We start from the raw sequence: 24,166 nt of genomic DNA, 5'->3' as shown, positions 1-24,166 counted from the left end.
TGTGACTTGTGGTGACTGTGGGACTTCAGCCGGGAGGGTAACCTGTGACAGAGGTGAGGATGGGCCTGCAAAGAACAGAGGGAATTAGGTGGTTCACACTGCAAGACGGTCATTCATTAACAACAAACTACACAACTTCAAGGCCACAAGAAAGTGTGGAGAAGGAGAATTATGGTGAAATTAACATAACTTAATGTACATTTTCAGTGAACGGTATGTAAAAGGGGAAACTGAGAAGGGGCTGAAAAAAAAACTAACAGGTAAACAAACATCCTATTTGCAAATCGTGATACAGTTTAGTTAGTGGGTAACACAAGAGCTAAACACTGATTCAGAAATATTCTCTCAGCAATGACTGTAATCAGCTGATTTCTGGACTGGGTACACACTGATGGTGTATATTATATTGCTTTGAAGGAGCAATCTGGTAAAGGTGTGTGATCACTGATTAGAAGGTAGAAGCAAAGCATCATTACCATCCTCATTGATCTGTATGCAATCAGAAGTGCATAATCATTATGATCTGATGTTTCTAAAATGCAAAGGTTGAAACTCTGTCCCCTATGCTGGTATTAGGAGGCGGAGTCTTTGGAAGGTAATTAGCATTAGATGTGGAGCCCTCAGGAATGGGAGTAGTGTCCTGAAAGGGGTCTTGAGGGAGCCTGTCTCTTGGCCACGTGAAGACACAGCAAGACAATGGCTGTCTGTGAACCAGAAAGCAGGGGCTCACCAGACACTGAACCTGACCATGTGGGCACCTTAGCTTTGGACCTCCAGCCTCTACAACTGTGAGAAATACATTTCTGTTCTTTATAAGTTCCCTAGCTTATGGTAAAAATATAGCTGCTGGAGCTGACCAAAACAATAATTATTAACTTCTCATTTCAATGCATTAAGGTAAAACTTAGCGATACTCTTTTGATCTTACTCTCGCAGTTTGGGAAAACACGGACAATTAGTAAAGGATGTAGAAAAAGTTAAGAATATGGCTGTTTGGGCATTACCCATTCTTTATCTGACATGGAACAGCAACAGCGTTCCAAAAGGGGGAAAACAATGTAAGATCACGCAGTCGCTCTCTCTGCAGGGTGATTTATATGTAGGAGACTCACATAAGTCAGGGATTTCCCTTCCTGCCTTTCATCAGTTATTTGTGTTCATGTCTTATCTCCAGAACTAGACTATATAAGCTTCCTTGAGGACAGAGAGATATAGCCACATGGATAAAGCAACATAAATTTATTTTTTTTTTAAACAGCCCAAAGAGTCTTAATTTATCTTCACCTGTCTTGGTGCTTCGTAATGTTTTCCAAATATATTATTTCCATTTTTCCCCCCTGTGGTTTAGGGTCACATAAACTGTCTGGTTATTATTAACCTATTTACCACTATAATACTATTTTCCTGAATGTCATTAAACTAGATTCACAAAGGCAACAAAGCCCTAGGATTTTATATTAATAACAGTTTGGGCAAAGCAGCTTTTCAAGCCTGATATTACAAGGTTTATATTTTGTTGATCCCTCGTAGCTCTTGGTGTTATACTTTATATGTAGCAGGTGCTCATTAAATATTAAGCTGTTGATGAAGATATTAGGTAAAGTTATTTTAATATCACTAGAAATCTTCTGGGGAATATGCAGATGGTTGGAGGAATGCCTCAAGATTGGAAAGGAGCCAGTGAAGGACTTTATTAAATAAAAGAAGAAGGATGAACCCCCAAAATAACATTTGTACCCTTTGAGGGGCAATGTTTGCAGCTTAGAAAACCTGATCTTGCTTAGCTTAGTTATGTATAAGAGGTTTAGCAGCATAAAAGTGTTCACTTTAAAATACAGAAAAATTTCATTGTAAAGTTGCTGACAAAATTGTACCCCAAATACAGAAGTGGAAGAAACAAGACCTACGTCATTTTAATTAAAACTCTCTGGCATAAGAAGGGGCTAAACGCTGGCTGCCACCAAGGAGAAGCAGCGAAGCAGGGCCAAGAAAGTTCTGCCCTGATGGTTACACAGGAAGTCAGGAGGACGAGTTAAGTATTTCATCAGGAACATTCAGGGAAGGCAAGGCCAGTTATATGAAAAGGTAGCATTACTAGGGCCTTCCAGATGATCCTTCCAGACCATCCCTTCAAGAAGGCCGCGTCCTCCACTCCAGTCCTCATCTGAACCACCAGACTGTGATCACTAATTAGGGTGTTCACTGAGATGCTGGACTAAGCTGTTAGAAGCCTGATTTGAGGGTTTGAAGAGTGGAAGAAATGCTTTCAGATTTCGAATAGAGGGAACAGTCACAAACAGACACATTTTTAAGGCAGATATAAAGAAATTCCTGGAGCTCAGCTTAATTGCGAGGCCCCTAAAAGCTTCAAAAGACCAGAGCTATATGTGACTGAGGCTGAAGTCCTGAGCTGGGGAGGTTTGGGGATTTTCGTTTGTTTGTTTGTTTGTTTGTTTTTTTCCCCGAAGGGGAAGGTAGAGAGTGAACTCACGAAGAAGCCTAGGGAGAAGTTGCTAAAGCAGCAGAATGAGTGTAAATGTTTATGTCTCCATTTTATTTTTAATTTTTAAAATTAAAAGACTAAAAAAAACCTTGTTTCAAATAGCATTTTAAAATGTAATGTAAGCATATAAATGCAGGACAATAGTATATAATTTATATTCACGTGTATATAATTTAGAAGGTTTGATTATTAAAAAAGAAAAACCTAAATAATAAGAAGAGTTTCATCTCTGAGACTTAGCTGTTATATCCAAGAAGATGGCCATGATTGTATCTTGGCTTCAAGACAAGAAATCAGCTGAAATGTTACCTCTGGTCGTTCAATCTTAAAACAGCAGGCAGAATTTATTTGTACCATATTATATCTTGGTACTGTTCTAAGTGCTTTACGTATATTTTCTTAATCTTGGCAAAATTTCATGAGATAGGTATTCCCATTCTTCCCACTTTTTAGACATGAAAACTGAGGCAAAGAGAAGGTAAGTAATTTGCTAATGATTACAGTGGAAATAGGTGGTAAAGCCAGAAATCAAAATCAAACACTTTAAATCCAGGGTCTCTGTTCATATATTCTCTATTTTGCCTTCTGAAGCAGCAACCCAGTCATTCTGTAGGGACTTCATTCTGTTTTGATTTTCTGCATAGCGATGCTGATTTTCTTTATATATATATATATATATATATATATATATATATATATATATAGCTCCTGTGTCCCACTATTCTGGGACTCCCATGACGGTAGGAATCATTGTCCAGTTTGCTCTCTGGTTCACACCACTCAGTTGGTAGGAATGGTGCCTAGTACATAATAGATACTCAATACAAATGTGTGAGATAAAAAAAATGAATCAATTATTGCTGTATGTTTATCATCTCCTGAATTTCAGGCATGAAAGAGTGATAAAAACAATATTGAAGGCCTGGTTTTCAGGCTGTGTTGGTTAATGCAGGGGTACTTAGGATGACCAGTTAGTTGAAGATAAGGGGGAAAAGGGGTGGGCAGGCAGTTTGGGGATTATCTTTTCTTCTAGCAAGGAAGTGTTACTTTATGTGCATCAGGATCAAGTAGATCTGAGTCTAAATCTGGACTTCCTGGTAGTTGGGTAAGTTTCTTAACCTTTTGGAAAAAAAATCAGTTTCTTCAATATGCAAAATTGTGACGATAATAGCAATTAACTCACAGGGTAGATGTGAGGATTAAATGGGGACAGTGTGTAAAACAATGCATTTAATAGCTTTATGCAAAATATATTATAGAGACTATTTATTCTATCAACTTTTTTTCCATTCAGATCAAAAATATTGCTGCTGAGTTTGCCCCAGTACCAAAGCACATACTGTAACCAGTAACAAAGCTGTCACTTTGGGTGTTTGTTTGAATGCATACCTATGTAGACAATTCAGATGACTAAAATGTTTTTATCAAACATACAATCTTGTATCTTACCTACTAGCCTAATCAGACATATTTTCATAAGTTATTTGCACTTCAGATTTTCGTTTTGTCTAAATGCACGATCAGATTGAACTGAACGGTATAAACCAAACTAGAACTTCTAATTTCTTAAAATTAGTTGCTTATAGAACTTTTTCAAAGACCTCTCCATGTCCTCTGTGTCCTCTTTGGCGTTTCCACTTTCCCATTCATCCCATAAAGTGGTGGAGTGTACTTTTTCTCCCTTGGAATATGGGCAGGCACATTTCGACACGCAGAATGTGAAAAAATGACACTGTAGGGCTTCTAGAGAACCCTAAGACCTCAGAGGCCCTGTAACTTCTGTTTTCATTCACTTAGAAGCTGACCATCACAGAAAGTAGTGTGGCCCCCTTGCTGGAGTGATCGTAGAAAGGGACAGACATGTGTGGACAGTCCGAGCTATTCCAGCAAGCTCAGATGGGCGACGGAATGTGTGCGTGAAGCCACGATGGGTTCTGTGGCCCGGCCCTTTCCCTCCAGCTGTTGCCGTGGAGCACAGCGGTGAGCAATCCTTGCTGGGCCTTAACTCCAAATGCATAACTGTCAACAAATAAATACTTGCTGTGGTTTTAAAATGAAGTTTTGGGGTGCTTTGTTCCACAGTAATAGATAATGGAAACTGAAATTGATGCCTGGGAGTGGAGTGCGAAGTCATAAAAACTCAAACATGGCACTGGCATCAGGACCAGGAAGGAGACAGAGGCTGCGAAGGTCGTGAGGAGACTGGGTAGAGTCTGGAAGATCAATCAGCAAGCAGGAGAAAAGCAACCGGTGTTACGTGGTGGTGGAAAATTAACAAGACTGTTTCTTGCAATAATTTCAAAAATAAGAGAAAAAGTATCTAATGAACTTGTGCTCTGGTTTAGGAGATTTGCAGGCAGGATGCTGAAAGTGGCCACTGGCTTCTTTGAATGGTCTATGGATAAGGTATTCTGAGCTAAGGAAGAAACAGCTCAGTTTTAAAGCAATATTTAGAGGAGATATAAGGGCCTAGGACAATGTATTCTGATGCCAAAAGATTCTCAAAATAAGAAACAGGTTCAGAACAAAGGTCCATTACAAAGTGCTGAAAATCAAATATGGCCAGAGGGGAAAGGGCGTGGCTGTATCTCACCTTATACCCGAGCTCAGCAAAATTCAAGGTGGTGGAGTGTAGACCAATTAATTCGGCTACACAGAGGGATTCTAAGAATCTTAAGGGCATTATAAATAGCATCTTAACTCATGTGCAGAAGTAGAAAGGATCCTATCTCAAAATGAGTTTTGAGTGAAAGCTTTTTCCTAATAATGAACTATAATTTGATATATACCAAGTGCACAGAATTTTAAAGGAGGCTGAAGGTGACCTGGTCCCAACTTTCTATAATCATTTAGAGAAAGCCACTGAGCTGCAAACAAGGGCTATCTCTTACGGAAAAGAAAACTGATTCAGAGGGCGAAGCCAAGGTCCCAGAGGACCCATCCCCACAGTCTAGGAAACTGACCACACGTGCCTGGCTGCAATTCCTACGAACGAGCCACTGCTATCTAACTCCCACATCCCCTCCTTTGGAACAGAGTCTGTTGAGGTTCACCTGTTTCTGACTCACCATCATATGCTGAGTGTGCATGGGACAGAAAAGCTGTATTTCTAGTTTCCAGGTATCCTAATTAGGAATTTCTCCACCTTATCTGTATCTGGACCTAATATAGACCATGAGATACGAGATTTTGAGCCTGATGTAGCTAACAAGCTGAGTATATTTTGCATTTAGGAGGAATGTGAACTGTGATCGGAGAGAGGACCTTAGTAGACTGTTTGCAGAGATGGTCACAAAAATCCTTCTAACCACCATGTCTTCTTGTAATGTGACTTCACTACTTATCTCACTAGGAAGCAAAGTTCATTTGGGCTCGTCCTGTGACTTGTTTTGACCAACAGATGCTATAAGGGTAACACTAAGTGACTTTTTTTTATTTTTAAGTTTATTTATTTATTTTGAAAGAGAGAGAGAGAGAAAAAGAGAGAGAGAGAGAAAGAGAGAGAGAGAGACAGTGCAAGTGGGGGAGGGGTGGAGAGAGGGGAGTGTAGAGAGAAACCCAAGCAGGCTCCATGCTGTCAGCACAGAACCCAATATGAGGCTTGAACTCAGGAACCATGAGATCATGACCTGACCTGAAATCAAGAGTTGGACGCTTAACTGACTGAGTCACCCAGGTGCCCCAACACTATTGGAGTTTTAAGCCTAGGCATGAAGTAGCCTTGCAGTTCCCATTTTTTTCAACCTTTTGGTAGCAACCCCCATGAAAAAAAGTGTGATTTTCTTAGAAAGACTATGTAAAGAAAGAGGACCAGCCGGGCCCTAGCTGTTCCAGCCATTCTTGCTAAAGCAACAGATCAGTGAATAAAGTCAGCTTGAATCCTCCAGACCCAGACAAGCCACCCCAGTTGACCCCAGGTGAACCAGAGACAAGCTGTACATGACGAACCCTATTCTGACTGCAGAACTCTGGGGAAATAAAGGGTTGTAAGTGTTTTTTTAAGGCACTAAGGTTTGGGGTGTTTTGTTACACAGCAATAAATGATTAAAGTAAACCTTGATGGTCCAATTATCCCAAACTAGTTAAAGCGGTTGGATGTGGTTATATGATCATATGCAGGAAAATCACGGCAGCCTGCTATCCAATGAATACACACTGCAAAGAACTGAATAGACCTCAGTGCTACTTCTGGCTTCCTCCTTCCCTACTGTGTGAACTTAGGCAGGCCACTTAATATCTCTGAACCTTCTTTACAAAACGAGAATCATGATAGCTATTTCACAGGGATGTTTTGAAGACTGTGTCAAATAACTAACCAAGAAGCATGTTTAAAAACTATGGAGAACCGTTCGAAAAGAATGAACTCTACTATCGTAACTTCTAAGTGTGCTCCTTCAGAGGTACTTTCGGCACTATCTTGCCTACTTCACATAAAGGCTCTTCTGTTTACTCTCGTCCCCTTGATAGGTTTCTGTTAATCAGTTTCTCTTTAAGGAAAGAGTCCAAGTAGCTTAAGATTTCCTAAATGAAAAACAGTACAGAAAGACACCAAATATTACTCAAGAAATGGCAAGATGAATATTATAACAGGCATTATGTGTCTGTAAATGTGATTTCTGGTTTATTTTAACAGCTACACTAAAGCCCCGTGGTACAGTTAATAGTGTTATATGCATTCTGTCAATAATAAGAAAATATCCTCAAACACAATTTCTAATTTACAAGCTTATGACAAGTTCAAGCTGCTGAGAAATTGGACTTGAAAGTATGTCTTAGAGTGATAGAAGACCACTATTAACACTATCATAATTGTATACCTATTGCATCAAATCTGACATTTCAGTTTAATATATTTTGCTGAGAGAGCATACCATTATATGGCTTCCTAGAGAAATCAAATCCAACCCAGACGTTTTCACTTTTCTAATATAATTCACTGCAAGGTTTTAAAGCTGCCATCTCTTTTTTCCCTTTTTTTTTCAAAAGATTGATGCCCTGGCATCCGTTAATTCCACAAGAGCTCATAATGGGTCAATGAGTCAGTGGTGAGCACCTCCATTAACTGTATTAATTTACACTATGTCACCTTAATGACATTTTGTCACAGCTACTTTTTCTGACATCTGCATAGCTATTCAAAAGTAATATAACAACTTTTGAAGGCATTAAGGAATCTTAGTGTAAGAACTCCAGTAAGTTGAATGTCAGTGTTACCAAGACTACTATAGAAAAGGGAAATAAAATAAATAAATAAAAAACTAACTAGTCTGACTTAACTCAGGGGAACTGGCTCCTGAAAGGTCACTTCACCAACACTCCATCTCTGCCCAGCTTGTATTCATTATCACAGGAAGAGAATGATCTTAATAAAGAGAGACAGAATAAAGCCATCTACTCTATTCTAGTTCTTTCTTAAACGATTATCTAAGTAAATACAGCAGACATACTTTTCTTCACAAATGGAACTGCAGTTCCTTAAATTTATATCCAATGCTTTATTTAACAGCTTGGGGATAAGAAATCAAAAGCTTAGGTTTTAACACCCAGTTAGAAAAGCTATTATTGCTCTTGGTAACATATTCTTCCCTGCTAAATGAAGTATTATTTTAGAGGGAAAAAAAATACTGTGCGCTTTGATCAGTATATTTAAACATGAATGTAGAAAACCTCAAGTTACCACCAGTATTGCCAAAGAACTTCTCTAACTTTTCCTTGATGAGGACCCTCAAACTCTGACAGCTATAAATGGAAAGACTGAACATTTGGACACACACACACACACACACACACTTGAAATACAGCACAACAAAAAGACTGAGACAACATACTTGTAATGCAACTTGATGCAATTTCAAAGATCTTTTTCAAATCAATAAGAAAAAGACATATGACCCAACTGAAAAATGGGAAAAGACTGGAGTAAGTTTACAGGTCAATAAATATATGCAAAATCCTCAGTTTCACTCATAATTAATGACATGCAAGCCCAAACAAAGACAACTCTATTTTCACTCACCGGATTAGCAAAAATTACACCATTTATTAAAATAGTCATGAGGGGGGCTGTGGGGAAGGAGGCATCCTCACACACTGCTCTAGGGAGTGAACTACCATCTTTGTGAATAATGCTTTGGCAATATCTTTCAAAATTAAAAGTGCGTATAGCCATTTAGCCATTAATAGAAATTAGCCTTTACATATATACCCAAAGTTCATCAAGATGACTTTGCAAGGCAGTTTACTACAGCCTTGTGTTTAACAGTAACAATCAGAGAGAAAGACAAGCTATCTATAAACAGGAGATTGTCAAAATAAATGATCGTGTATGTGTGCAATGTGCAGCCTTTAAAAAGAAAGGATCTATATGGAAAGATATTCAACGTACACCTATCATAAAATATGAAAGGGAATGGAAGATGGGAAAATCCATGCAGTGTCAACCTGGGGAAATGAGCTTGTGATGAACTAATTAAGTCCAGGGTTGGGGGAATGGGTCCTGTTTGTATTCAGCACAGCTGCTTGAGGATAAAAAAAGAGAAAAACCTCCCCAGATAGTGATGGCCACTATCATTGGTGATGTGAGCCCCAGGAACCAAAGGAACACAATGGTAACAAAATGTATGCATTTCTTAAAAGTTCTACAACAGGAATATGCCGGGAGAAATCCTAGCAGTTTTAAGAGGGAAAAGCCTGGCATGAACATTGGTCATCAGAAACTGACCTGTAACTTGGTGAGATATTTTTGGTGATAAGAAGCATCAATAAAGTTCTCAGGATAGAAAATAAGTCTAAAACTATGTAAATTAGAGTGATTAACTGATCTGTGAGTAGGTTTGTAGGGGTAGATCTTTGAATTAGGCTGAAAAGCCAATTTTCTTTTTTGTGATGATGTCTAATAAGAGTGAGCAGGCATTTTCACGTGAAAAATCTGATACAATGTGGATACAGCTCCGAATTATCTTTGATAGCAATAAACAAAATGTATGGATTAGCTACACACTTGTTAGATCCATTTTGTTTGTTTTCCACTTTTGAAAAGAACTGAGCAAAGTTGTACTCATCCAGTTTTCTTACAGTTCCATAAGGTTGTAATTGCCTTGTTAAAAATGTTTGCAATAGATAAGCAAAAATATGAAAATTTTGACTTTAGTTCACTGCCTTTTGTTGGATTAAGACCTTAAGTGTAATAATACCATAATATTTTTTTTTATCTAACAATATGAGTGGCAGTGATGGGGAAAAATCCGCCTTGAAGAAAGAGGGCTTAGGATAAGAAACACATATACCTATGCAATAACCTGATCATATCTCATTATCAGAGAAAAAGATGAGAGAACAAATGTATTTTATTGTTTTGAATACAACCTTTTTTTTTTCTTAAACAAAAGCCTATGTCAATGAATAACAAATCTTTGTATTTAACAATAGTTAAGTAGTACCAACTGTAAAATTACTCTGCTCCCTGGCTGTTCCTCAGTATCGTGTGTGTGTTGGTTTAATCTAATGTGTATTGTTGCATAGTATCCCCAGGCACAGTCAAGTAAAAGCTAAGGCTGTACAGAAAAGCCTACATTTTAAATGGGTCTTGTCATTAATGCTTTATTAATTGCCCTAGGCTACATAAACCCAAAGCTGGGCAAGCTATAACAATATGACACATTAAGGTCAAATCCAATTCCTGCTGTGTTTTATGGAATGGGCCAAATATTGAGTTAACAGCAGGAAAAGCAATTTATGGCCTTTTCTTTCCATCTCCAGATTATTCGATCTAAATTAGATAGGAATTTTTTGAAATAACGAAAATACCTTAACTGAATAACATAAATGAATTCTGAATCATTTTCTGTGATGCTCATGATTATTTCCTCGCGTTTCCTTTTAGGTTAGATGTGCCACATGATTTTAAAGTACGATGGAAGAAAACTGTAGTATAAAATGTCTTATATAGCCAATTAAATTAAAAAAATCAAGATTTCAGCACTTTTGAAATTAAATTAGTATCAACAAATAAAAGAGCCTACCTTTACATCAGAAGTATCTCTCTGACTCGTTCTCCATGACCTTGCAACCGATGAGAAGGTTCGATCTGGATGGTCAAATTTTCCATCATTTGCATTGAGGAAGAAGGTTGTGAAAGGTTCCTGAGCAAAAAGAAGAATCAGGAATTTGACCCTTCTGAACACAACTGGCCTTGTTCCACCCGAAATAAAATATGACTGTCTTTGAAACCCTCACGAGGTCGGAACAGTGCAGGGACCTGGAAAGATGCCTACATCCAGGAGTCAGGAGGTACCTGTCTGGGCCTGACTGGGCTGCTGAGGCACTTGTCACAAAATGTCAGTCCATTTTGCTTCTTGGGCTTCAGTCTTCTGACCCATAAGATGATGGAATACTAGTGCTCTATGATTTAATGATGAATGACTTTGCATTATTATTAGTTTACAACTCTGAATTTCTTTCTAATAACTAAGGCGATACATAATAAGAAAACCACTCCGGCACTGTTCACTGCACTGTGGAATTGGGTAGGGAATGGCCACCTTAGATTACCTATGAAAGTCCACTAAAGTACTCGTACAATATTACGGTCTGATGATCTTTTTTAAAATGCAAAGTTCTGCTTAAAATCCTTCAATGGCTTAGGAGAAAGTCTAAAACTATTCACTTTGTCTTAAAAGGTCCTGAATGATCTGGAAACTTATCTGTCCTCTTCCCTTCTTCACATTCTAAGGTTGTGCCACATTGCTCTCACTTCCTGTCCCTTGTAGGTGATGTTTCCTCTGCCTGGTACCAATTTATTCCTTTCCCTCACCATCCTTACTTGACTAAGTTCTTTCTATCCTTTACGTCTCAGCCAAGATGTCATTTTCTCCTGACTTTCCTTGATTTGCCAAGCTCTCCAGTATGAAAATACAGGTTGTATGAGTATAGGTTGTATGAAAATATACAACCTATATTTTCTAAATACATCACTGGAACACTTGTCACACTATTTTGTAAGTGATTTGTAACTTGTCTATCACCCCCTCCCCCACATGAACAGATTCCATATCTGTCATGTTCACTGTTTTATCTCCAACACTTAGAACAATTCCTGGTACATAGAAGTTGCTCAATGTATAACCTGGCAAAGAAATGAATGAAATAAAGTTAAGTGCAAATAAGACTAGATAAACTCGAGTCCTTTTGGTATTGTGTCATTATTACCTCACAAAAACACAGTGTCTGCCACCCAGTACATGTTCCCATGGCAGAAAACCTAGGGATAACTATCCACAGTCCTAATCATTTAATTGTAATGTTTTTTTGTGTGTAGTTTTTGTGTTGGGAGAAAGACACTATTTCTGATGTCATTAAATTTGTTTCTGAAATTTATTTTTTTTTATTTTATCTTAATGCTTATTTGTTTTTGAGAGACAGAGGGAGACAGAGCATGAGCATGGGAGGGGCAGAGAGAGAGGGAGACACAGAATCCGAAGCAGGCTCCAGGCTTTGAGCTGTCAGCACAGACCCTGACGTGGGGCCCGAACCCACGAACCGTGAGATCATGACCTGAGCCGAAGTCAGACGCTTAACCGACTGAGCCACCCAGGCACCCATTTCTGAATTTTAAAAGATTAAATGACATTCATTCTTACCAAGGCTTTCTTAGTTTTAACTACAGGTATAACACAGATAAATATACATTTCTTTTTCTGTGGTTTGATTCTTTCTTAAGTCTAGGAGGAATGACATATCACCCGTAGGTTCAATAATGCTAAGAAACCTCCACAACATTTTCCTAAACGGTTATTTTTCTTTAACATATAATCCCTCTTAATTCTTGTATGTCTACAAAGCATGACTTTGCCCCTTTGAACGTCTCTTGTTGCCGTTAGCTGTAAGGCAACAGCTACAAACACTCATTGTCCTCAGTCTCCTCCTGAAATTTAGTGTGGCTAGATGTCATCAGTGTTATAAGTTTGTAACATATCAGCAATATTTTATGTTCAGTATTGGATGATAGAAAAGTATGATCAAAGATACTGGATGAAGAATGATATTAACAATAAATAGAGGAAGGTATTACTGATTCACCTGTAAATCAGATAGGCAGGCAGGAACTCCATATTGCTGTTTAAGATTTTAAGTGACATGAAAGACAAATTGATGTCACTGAAATTAAGTTAGGAAAAAAATTTTTTGAGATGGCCTTCACTAATTAATATGCTTTGTAGATTTTTAACTCACTATTAAACATTAGGTAATTAATGTGGTGTAGCTTATCACTAAATTACATTAATTAAAGTAGGGATCAAAACAAGTCTAGAAGTAGCAATGGTAAACGGAATGAAAAATGACAGGTCTAAATCTAAATCTTGGTGGAACACACCATTTCCTTCTTTTAGGCAAATTACTTAACCTTACGTAGCGATGTTAAATAACTATGCTTCGGTTCCTTCATCTGTGTTAATTGGGAAGGACAACACCTTGGGGATAATTATGGGAATTAAATACAATGAGATAATATTGGGAAAGCTTGGAGTGGCTCACCTGACACAGAGTTATAAAAATGACAACAGCTTTATGCACCGTGTCGAGTATTCACTGCTGGGCCTCACACCAGACTGCCAGTTCATCAGACAACCTGACCAGACTCTTAGTGCCTTAGGCCTCATTCATCTCTGCATCCTTAGCACCAAGTATTGTGCTTGGCTCATGGTTTGTGTTTCATAAATGTTTCTTCAGGGGCACCTGGATGGTTCAAGCGTCAGGCTGTTGATCATGGCTCAGGTCATGATCTCTCGGTTCATGGGATGGAGCCCCACTTTGGGCTCCTGCTGACAGTGTGGAGCCTGCTTGGAATTCTCGGTCTCCCTCTCTCTCTGCCCTTCCCCTGCTCTCTTTCTCTCTATCTCTCAAAATATAAACAGGGGCACCCGAGTGACTTAGTCGGTTGAGCGTCCAACTTTGGCTTAGGTCATGGTCTCGCCGTTTGTGAGTTCGAGTCCCTCATCAGGCTCTCTGCTGTCAGTGCAGAGCCTGCTTGGGATCCTCTGTCCCCCCCTCTCTCTACCCTTCCTCTGCTTGCTTGCTCTCTCTCAGAAATAAATATAAAAAAAAAGATTATAAAAAAAGTAACTTCAGAATCCACTTCTTCATTATTCTAGGATGCCAATGTAAGGTGCTTTTAGTTTTTTGTTTTTCTCTGTGGGTCATAGGCAGGGATTAATTTACAGGGATGGGACTTATCTCTACAATTTTTAACCTATTACACTGAAGTGGGCGAAGACCCATTCATACGTGCAAAACCTTACTTTTTATCATCAGCCACTAAAAGCTGATCTCTATCCTGACATAAATGATAAAGTCCTTCCTGGTTTTCAAACCTTAACAAAGGTATGTCAAGAATAGCCCAGATGGGCATAGCAAAAAGAAACGTGAAATTAGAGAATTACTTTTGTTTCTGGTCATGAAGTCTATGAAACTGGTGGCACCCAAAAGCGGAGAATACTGAATGCCACATTCCACAGTTTTAAGTAGCTTTTAAAAAGATCTGATTAACAACTGTTTTAGGGTCACATAGTACATTACTGACAAATATTTTCATTATTCCTGAAGGCCTCCAGCTGCAACAGTGGTCGAGTACGAATAGAAATTGATAACCTATTTGTTTCTAAGTGAGTATTGATCTTTCAAGCTCTGATTACCGTGGAGATTACCTTTTCCCATGTGTTTCCTTATTATGTTCAAGGCACAGTGGAAGGCTTTTCTTTTTCCATTTAGGCTAACATAGAGGATTAAGTGGTATATGAAGCTTAAGAAACTTTTATATTTTTTCACCTAATATGCTGATTTGACCATTTTCCACATATACATTACCACAGTAGATAATTTATCATTATACTAGAAAAGCTTTCTGTTTGCAAGATGTACAAATGAATAAATATTAAGTAGAAATTTCAGAAATTAAAATGCTGGCATTTCTTGGGCTTTATGAACTTCCTGTTAGGTCCTGCAATACTAATGGTTGACAGCATTCCTCCTTCTCCTAACTACATCTACCCTAAGATCACTTCCTATCTTCCAACACTGCTTTAGTACTAGAAAACCAAACTAGCTAGGCCTGTGCTGGGTAACACCTGTCCCACTGAATTTTATCATCACTTTTATCCCCTGCAAAGATACTACTAACAACCTTTCTTGCCTTTCAATGATTACAGACTGATCAATTCCATACTGGGCAATCTAACTCCGTTCCCCTGTTTCTCTTCTTTTCACTCAACCCCTTTATTTTCTGTCTTCTATAATATTTGCTCCATAATCTCGTAAGTCTTTTCTTAAGTCCCTCTCCCCTGTACCTGCCTTCTTTTCCTTCCTTTCATTTCAAGCAAATCCCATTCATGGGTAATGGGCAGGGTTTGGTACATGATTATACCAAAGAAGAGGTGTATATCTTGAAGTGACACAAAGCATAATAAAGATCAAAGGGAAGGGAAATAAGAGCTACTGAGCACCCTTCTGTCCTCAGCACTGTATCATCTCAGTTAATTCAGTCCTCATGATTATCCTTCAGAGTAGGTATAATGGTTCCCATTTTACATTTGAGAAATTCAGCATTACATTCTAGGAAATGGAGGAACCGTTATTTGTATTGTGCATTGTTTAACTCTACAAGTTTATTTTCTCACATTGCTTTCAAATGAATCTAGATGTGTCTTTTAGAATCTTCAAAAAGACTCTTGTAACTAACCTACATACTTATTATAAATCAGGCGTTTGATTAAAAATTCCAAATCTTTATGGAGCTTCCTCAAAAAGTTATTAATAGAACTATAATATGACCCAACTATTCTATTTCTGGGTATTTGTCTAAAGAATACAAAGAGACCAATTTGCAAAGATACATGTACTCGTATGTTCATTGTAGTATTATAATTTACAATAATGAAGACATGGAAACTACTTAAGTGTCCATTGACAGATGAGTGCATAAGGAAGTTGAGGTACATTTACACAGTAGACTACTACTCAGCCATAAAAATGAATGAAATCTTGCCCTTTGTAATAATATGGATAGACCTTGAGTGTATTACATGCTAAGCAAAGTAAATCAGATAAGGAAGGACAAAGATTTCACTCATATGGAACCTACAAGCAAAACAAATGAACACACGAAATAAAACAAAAACAAATTCGTAGATACAAAGAACAGACTAGTGGTTCCCAGTGGGGAAAGGGTTTGGGTGGTGGGTGAAATGGGTGAAGAGGGCCAACTGTGTGGTGGTGGATGGTAACTAGACTATGTAGGGAATACAGATGTCAAATCATAAAGGTGTATACCTGAAACTTACATAACAATATATTCAGTAGCATTATCTTTTGGTTTTAATTACAATACCTGCAAAAGTGTTTCCACTATTTCTTCACTAGAAAGATACACTTTAAAAGATATAGTATGGTGTGAACAGGCTCTTGGGTAGGCTTTCCAAAAAAAAAAACATAATTTATTTTTAAAAGTCCCAAATTCCAAACAACTAATTATAAGTGAACTTTTTTTGCACAACCTATTTAACTTCCTTAAAGATTATGATTAAATATTAGACAAATGAGATTTGAATATGTAGGTGGAATATAGTGAATTTGGAAGGTGAATAGGTTACTGAGGGATGTAAAGGTCAGAGAGTAAGATTTAATTACTTTTGTGTATATGTTATACACTATATGTTCAGGGTAAGATTTAAAGTAAAAACATTCCAAGTTAAGTGTGCCTTTAATGCTGGTTAGTATCTGGGGAAACTCCAAACTCCACCATAATAGTTAATTCATCATTTGCCCAATGGCTGCTATCAAGGAATAAGCTTTACAGAGTCTGGTAATTCAGACAAGTGACTTCACTGTTAGTTTGTCTAAAATAATATTTTAAATTTAAAGTAATGAGATATGTAGTTGATTAGCATCTTAAAGCAGTTATTATCATTGTTGTACTCAATAAACTGATTGAAACAAATAATGAGTTTAATGACTTTGGGTCCAAAAGACTTGAAAGGTAAAGGGCAAATACTTTCACCTGTGTTTTGTTTTTTTGAACAAAGTCTTAGCGACATGAATCTTAATGCATTTTCTACTTCTTAAACTCCATGGGATAGGAGTGAGGAAACCACAATTCCCTGGGCCATTAGGTTAAACACTTACTAAGCTATTAGACCAGGATACTTCTATTTATAACAGCGTGACATAAGATGTGTCAGCTAAATGAATCCCCATAAAAGCAGTCCTATAGATCTGTTCTGTCCAATACAGTAGGCACTTGCAACATGTGACTCCTGAGTACCTGAACTATGGCTAGTTCAGACTGAATGTGCTCTAAAAATAAAAGACATTCTGGATTTCAAAGACTTAGTAGCCCCCAAAAGTAAAATACATCATTAAAAATTTTTATGTTGGTTAAGTGCTGAAATTATAACACTTTGAATATACTGGGTTAACAAATGTGTTTGTTAAAATTAATTTCACCTATTTCTTTTTACTCTTAAATGTGCCTACTAAAACTTTCAAATTACATAAGTGACTTGCATTCTATTTCCATGGTGAAGCACTATTATAGGTAATACTAGAAGAGGATGTGTAGAATGAATGTGCATAGAATTTCTGCCATACTCTTGTACAGATTCAAATTTGTACTCCATTTCACTGGCATAATAAATCAATTCAAGGATGAATTATCATTTATGTCTTGAGGAAGTATTTAGCTTTATTAGAGATACAAGATTGTTAACTTAAACCAAGCTGTTGATAGCAAGTATTTTTACAGATTCACACAAATAAGTCTTCTAAATCTGGCTTCAGTCTAATTTGATCACACAGAAACCACCAAATACCAATTTATATATTTCAAAATAATATCACATATTTAATCTCAATTAAATCTCAAACAACCCAGTTGAAATGTTCTTTCTGAAATGATTCCCGATTTTTTTTTTTTATCACCAAAATACCTGAGAAAGGTGTCTTACTCTCCTTATGGCAGTGGCTCACTACAGCAATGACTGTCCCTGATGGAACCCAAGGTGATATGAAAAGACCTCCCAGGATGAATATCTCTGGTTTCACTGCTTCCTAAAAACTTCCTTTCCTAACAGTTTTGGAAGTCCCTTTGAGAATGAACTCTATGAAGCCAAATACACAGGAGGTATATCTCAAGGGTTGCTTAAGCCCCAGTATCCCTTTTCTTGCTCTGTAGAGTGAATTCTAAGCAGCAAATATAACTTTAACTTTACTGACACACTTTTTCTCTAGGTTTTTTTTTTTAACCCCTTTGCTGATATTTTTATTATAACATTTGTAACATGCACTGCTAATCAGTAATTTCCCACTGGTGGTGGTAATGACTGAGAATTTGGTTTCATGGTCTCACCATTTGGTGATCAGAGAATTTATTAGCCTTTTTGTTTTCCGGTCTGCCTATTTGTGAGCCCAAATCAAATAAGAACATATTTTATGTCCCTTGTAAAGGACACCAGCTCCTTGAAATCTTGACTGGTAATTTTTTGTGTTTCTGTGTTTTGTTTTGACCTGTGGCTGACATTACAGGATAGAAGCTATAAGTCCTCAATATATTTGTGTGTCTGTAATTCAGAAAAGCCTTTAACTCTTGTGTGAGTGTGAAGTATTTCCCTACATCTGGAGTGTATTAAAAAATGATTACAACCCATAAACCAAGGTACTCCGTTCTGATTGGTTTATAGGGGTAAATGGGCACCTATTTAAATCTGATATTCCTCAAAAATTAACAGAAAATAAAGAAATAGAAATCGTTATTCTTTAAAAGTGCTAGAGTTAAAAAATATTTCTTAAGAAACCGTTAGCTCTGGAAAAAAAAAGAAACAGCTCAGAAACATTTTTATAAAAGAATCTGAGTTCACAGAATTAAGGTAAATCGTTAGAAAATTAGACAGTACCTTTGGGCTAAAAAAAGTTTTATGTATTTTTCTTTGGTTTATAATTACAGTTTTTTTAAAAATTTTTTTTTAACGTTTATTTATTTTTGAGACAGAGACAGAGAGACAGAGCATGAACGGGGGAGGGGCAGAGAGAGAGGGAGACACAGAATCGGAAGCAGGCTCCAGGCTCTGAGCCATCAGCCCAGAGCCCGACGCGGGGCTCAAACTCCCAGACCGTGAGATCGTGACCTGAGCTGAAGTGGGACGCTTAATCGACTGAGCCACCCAGGCACCCCCAGAGTTTTTTTTTTTTTTTTTAATTTTTTTTTTCAACATTTATTTATTTTTGGGACAGAGAGAGACAGAGCATGAACGGGGGAGGGGCAGAGAGAGAGGGAGACACAGAATCGGAAACAGGCTCCAGGCTCTGAGCCATCAGCCCAGAGCCCGACGCGGGGCTCGAACTCACGGACCACGAGATCGTGACCTGGCTGAAGTCGGACGCTTAACCGACTACGCCACCCAGGCGCCCCAAGAGTTTATTTTTAAAATAAGATTTGGGTTTATTTTCTCATAGGTTAGTTAAACTTAACTTTTTAAAACTACTCATACTGCTTTAAGATTATAAAAAATATAAAATTTGTTTTAAGTTAAACTGGGTCATAATTCTGACAAATCTTTTTTTGTAATAAGAGTAATTATAGCATATTACCTATCAGTGATTTACAAGCTACTTAAAAGATACTCATACTATATTTGTGGTGAGTTCAATTTGTCCCCATAACAGAGAGAATGTTTGAGAAAGACTTCCAAACTAAAGCTGTCATTTAGGCAGAGAAAAAAAAATCTTTGAAAATAGAAGATGCGGTTCCAGGTACACATATTTTCATGTAGGCTACTTTACTGATGTGCTTCTGAGGCAAATCTGTCTCATGAAAAAGAGTGGTCTGAGCTATATTTTGGTAAGGAGAGAAGACATTGTTGACTATATTGATTTACAGATTTGGGTTAGCATTCCATAATACTCCTTGGTTGCTTATAGTAAAAAAAAAAGGGGGGGGGCGCCTGGATGTCTCAGTCAGTTAAGCGTCTGACTTCGGCCCAGGTCATGATCTCACAGTCCATGAGTTCAAGCCTCGCGTCAGGCTCTGTGCTGACAGCTTAGAGCCTGGAGCCATTCTGTGTCTCCCTCTCTCTCTGCCTCTCCCCAGCTCATGCTTGCACTCTATCTTTGTCAAAAATAAATAAACTTAAAAAAATTAAAAAAAAAATCAGACCATCTGACTCCAGTAACTGCTCTTAACTAGACGGGATTGAAGAAGGCAAGATAAAAGGCAAGAAGATTTGTTAAGGGCTTCTGCAGTAATCTAGATGAGAAATAATGGGAACTTAAACTAAGGAAATGCCAGGGTTAATAGAGAAAGGAGACTGCGGAGATATTTAGCTGATAGAACCTATCTGATGTGATATCTGATTGGATGTAGCAGGCTGCCAAAACAGAGAAAATATCTAGATCATGTTAACTCTGTGAGCGATCACATCATTTATTTAGGTTGGAAATACAGGAAGAACCACAACAGGTTTGTGAGGAGATGAGAAATTCACTTTTGGAAATGGTGTTTATGGTATTATGAGATGTTCAGGTAGAAATATCCAGTAGGCACTTGAAAATAAAGGTTGGGAGCCCAAAAGAAATGCTTGCAATGAAGACAGAAGCTGGAAGTCGTTAGCTTATAATTGAATGGCATAGCCTGGATAAAGTATACAGAAAAATCCTGGGGACCAGAAACACTGAGAAAAAAAATACCTGAGCATGAGACTGGGCAGAGCAGTTAGGATGGTAGGAGATAAACCAGGAGAGGATATTGTCTAAGGAACCACGGAAGGGAAGACTTTCAAGAAGAAGAAAGTGAACAATGATGCCAAATGCTTCATTCAGATAGATCACGGTATGAGATGGGAACCATAACTTGTGACTTCTGCAACAACAATTCAGTGAAGTGATGGGTGTGGAAGCTGAATAGCCAGGTTAAAGACTGAATGAGATGTGATGAGCAGAGATGAGCCTAGCACAATGCAGTTTAGTGGAGGCTGTGTTTACATGTGACTATGCAGGGAGAGAACGTAACTGCAAGGTTGGTGGGGATGGCAAGGAAGCTTGCATGGATGTGCATATGTGTGCATGCATGTTACATATGTATGTGTATGTGTGCGTGTCTATGTGTGTATGTATTTGAAAGATCAGAGAGACCTTAATGAGTTAGGAGAAATAAAAAAAATAACAGAAAGAAGACTTTCAAACATTTAGAAATTGTTCTTGAGGTATACTGTCCAAGAAGCAAGACTGAGAGGGCCAGGGGAGAGTGCCAGCTTGTGACCTTCAGTGGACAAAGGAAACAGTGGATATTAAGGATGCACTCCAGGAGTCTGGTTCCTTTTATAACTGGTTTAGGCTTAAGAAGCTCACAATAATCTATCTTCCTAACCCGATTTTGCAAATGAGAAAACTTATTTTCAAAAAGGCTTCAGGTCTTGCTAGAGTTTGAAATCTCTCGTTTCTACTTCACCGGTCTCTAACCTTTGTTTAAAACAAATAACAAGTATAGTAATTTAATGAAGATACTCACAATTCGAACAAGCCAGGATAAGGTAGATGTTGCTGTTGAGTAATGTGTATTATAATGGTAGGGGGGGCTTTGATCATCTTCCCATGTCTCATAACGTTCTGCATAAAACACAGCTCTCTTTGGGTTCAAAGCACCGATTGGCTATACAAAGAGAAAAGAAGACTTTCACTTAATACAGTCATATTAAACATTCTATATTATAACTATTTATCCTGAAAGTATTTACCATCCATTCATTTAACCATAGAGCATAAATAAATTATTTTGTATTATGTTTCATCAAATTTGATTTTTATATTGATTACTTGCTAAAAATCTCTCAGGAGGATGACTTATATGTGCACAGTTTCTGGATTTACAAAAAGTTTCAGCAAACTGGATTACTAGGAACGATCCAATTTAAACTATCAAGGCAAAACCAATACTTTTAATGTCATTTGCCTGCCTCCGTAACAATAATCATAATAAAAGTCTAGCTTGATCATAGGAAATCCAATGAGGAGAAAGTGAGGAAGTTGACCATGTGATAACCATATTAGAGAAAACCTTATCTTACTAGAGGACCACCCAGATTGTGAAAGATAATAATGACCCATAAGGAAACCCTGTTGGAATGCTAGTTCCATTCTGTTACTATACAAATGAATCATGTATTCTTTTTATTAAGTGAAAGTACAAACCTAAGGCTGATGAAAATAATCCAGACAATTCAGGTTCCCTAGAAAGCATTTTGTAAGGTCACTAAGACCTTTCCTATCAGTACCACCACACTCCCAATTATGATGTTAATCCCTATAGTGAAGCTCAGTATCCTGAGCATTATACACACACACACACACACACACACACACACACACACACACACATACACACACACACAGACACACACACATGTATATTTTTTCAGCAAAGCATGTGTTAATTGGATCATTGTCTCCAACTTCTTGGCACACATAATCATTAAGAATTTCTAGCATATAGTCTTCATGATTTCAAGGAACAAATTGTTTTAGCTTCAGCTTTTGTCTGATTTTGGTTTATGGGACATGGAGTCCATTCTCATGATAGATAATAGCTGCATTATTTTGTTTTAGGATGCATACTATATACATATATATATATATATATATATATATATAGAGAGAGAGAGAGAGAGAGAGAGAGAGAGAGAGAGAGAAAAGAAAAGATAAATACTAAGTATAATATAGAACTCCTTTATTCAAAATTTAATATTACTAGTTAACTATGAAGTTCCCCCCAGGGCTTAATTTTAACAAGATAAGTAGTAGAAAATTAGTGTTTCAATGGGACAAATGGTGTTACACAAGAGAGAAAGATTCATTTATGAATTGCTTGCAAGCTTTTTCTTTGGGTCCCAGGGGACTAATTCAAATAACACAATGATGTCAGCAGTTAAAAGTCTGTTAGAATTTCTATAATAAACTCTTACTTGCAATGGCTCTTATCTTTAACATTAAAATTATTTGTAAACTATGTTCATTTTTCTTTAACCTAATCATAACTTAAAGACTAAAAAACTTATTAAAAAAATTTTAAAACTTTGGTTTAACTTAATTATTCAATAAATATTAAGAACTTTTGTTTTAATATGTTTCTAAATGTTTGAAGGCTTAAATTTTCTTTGCTAAATTTCACTGTTCATCTCTCAAATCTTTTTACATAGAAATAAAAAGGCTATGTCATTTCATTAAATGTCATATAAAATATTAATAATATTTAAAACAAATGTGTCATTAATGTTTTGGTAAAAGGGTAATTACTACAGTAGAATGAATGTGAGCTGTAATGGAATTGACATCCTTTTTCATTTAAGATGGCCAACATATTTTATACTTTCCTAGAGGTACAGACGTCTGTTTTTCTAACTCAGTATTAAAAGTCTATTTTTTCAAAGCATTTAAAATGTTTAATACCTTGTTCTGTCTTGAATATGTTAATGGATCTTTCACATGCATAAAATGTCTGCACGATCTGTAAAGATTGCCATTATTTGAGATTGTTGGTTCTGTAAGACCTCACAAAACCTTCTTGAAAAAGGTAAAAGTCCTTCCTCTAATATTTTCCAGACTTCTCCTCAACTACTGAAAAAGGGATAAAATAAATATTTACACTTTTAAGTTTACTCAAGTGTCATCCAATGTCATTTTATTGGAATGTTTTAAAGAATAATATTTTGTAGGAAACAGTTGCACAGTATTAAAGTATGTATATGCCTCCCTTAGTAACTTCTTAAAATCTGTTTCCAAGTTTGAATTTTTATCTAACACATTTAGGAATGAATTTTATAAAACAAAATGTATATGATCTAATTTGTTCTTGTTATTTATCTATAATTTTGTTCTAATAATCAATTAGCAATAAATCATGTAAAGGAAAAATGCTTCAAAATGTCTGAGAAATGAAAATTTCATCACAGATGACATATTTTCTTATGGGATCCAAACATATAGTGTGTGTGTGTATCTGTCTATCTATCTATCTATCTATCTATCTATCTATCTATCTATCATCTACCTGCCTATAATTACCTACTGACCCATGTATAAGTTGATATGGTGGTAAGTATGTTATCGTTTTAAAATTTGAGCAAATAATGCAATGTCAAAACCATTGGATTTAGCAAACGAATAAGGCAGGAATTCTGGTGAAAAAGTAAAACTTCACTCAATAAAATGTAAATTTTACATTTACAAGTAAATCTATTTTGTAATCTTTTCCCATTTTTACCATAATAACCATAGCAATTGTTGCCAATTTCCATTTCTCACAAACAGTAGGCTTTTAGGAACAGCCACCTCTATGCCTTTTAGGTGTTTCCATATGAACAGGTTTAACTGCAAGTTTACAACCTGCTATTAGATTTATTATGATTTTGTTCTGGTCAGTTTGTATGCCACAATTTGACCCTGTAACAGATAAAGTGTAGCAGATCGCAGTGCAAAAATGAAAAATAAAAATCCCACTTCTGCAGCACTTTATTATGATGATTCAGTTTCTCAAACTGCTACAAAGTATACATAGCTTGTAAAAAGAACTATTTTCCGTATAAAATTGGTGGAAAATTATATATGTAACATTACATAAAACACAAC

The 24,166-nt window shown here is 36.9% G+C and overlaps 1 protein-coding gene across 11 annotated transcripts in view; it reads right to left on the bottom strand.

Moving 5' to 3' along the window:
• Positions 1–24,166, bottom strand: part of NBEA (neurobeachin) — a 689,522-nt gene that overhangs the window by 65,654 nt on the left and 599,702 nt on the right. For all 11 annotated transcript variants that reach the window (XM_045473789.1, XM_045473805.1, XM_045473824.1 and 8 more), the window contains 2 exons: positions 21,054–21,194; positions 10,525–10,644 (listed from right to left, as the gene is read on the bottom strand). In XM_045473789.1, the coding sequence (XP_045329745.1) occupies positions 10,525–10,644; positions 21,054–21,194 (261 nt within the window). The remainder of the gene's footprint in view (positions 1–10,524; positions 10,645–21,053; positions 21,195–24,166) is intronic.

Source organism: Leopardus geoffroyi, chromosome A1, assembly GCF_018350155.1.
Source record: "Leopardus geoffroyi isolate Oge1 chromosome A1, O.geoffroyi_Oge1_pat1.0, whole genome shotgun sequence".
In the NCBI taxonomy this organism is placed as follows: Eukaryota; Metazoa; Chordata; class Mammalia; order Carnivora; family Felidae; genus Leopardus; species Leopardus geoffroyi.
Note: the sequence above shows the minus strand (reverse complement) of the source record. Positions and strands in the feature narration are given on the sequence as shown.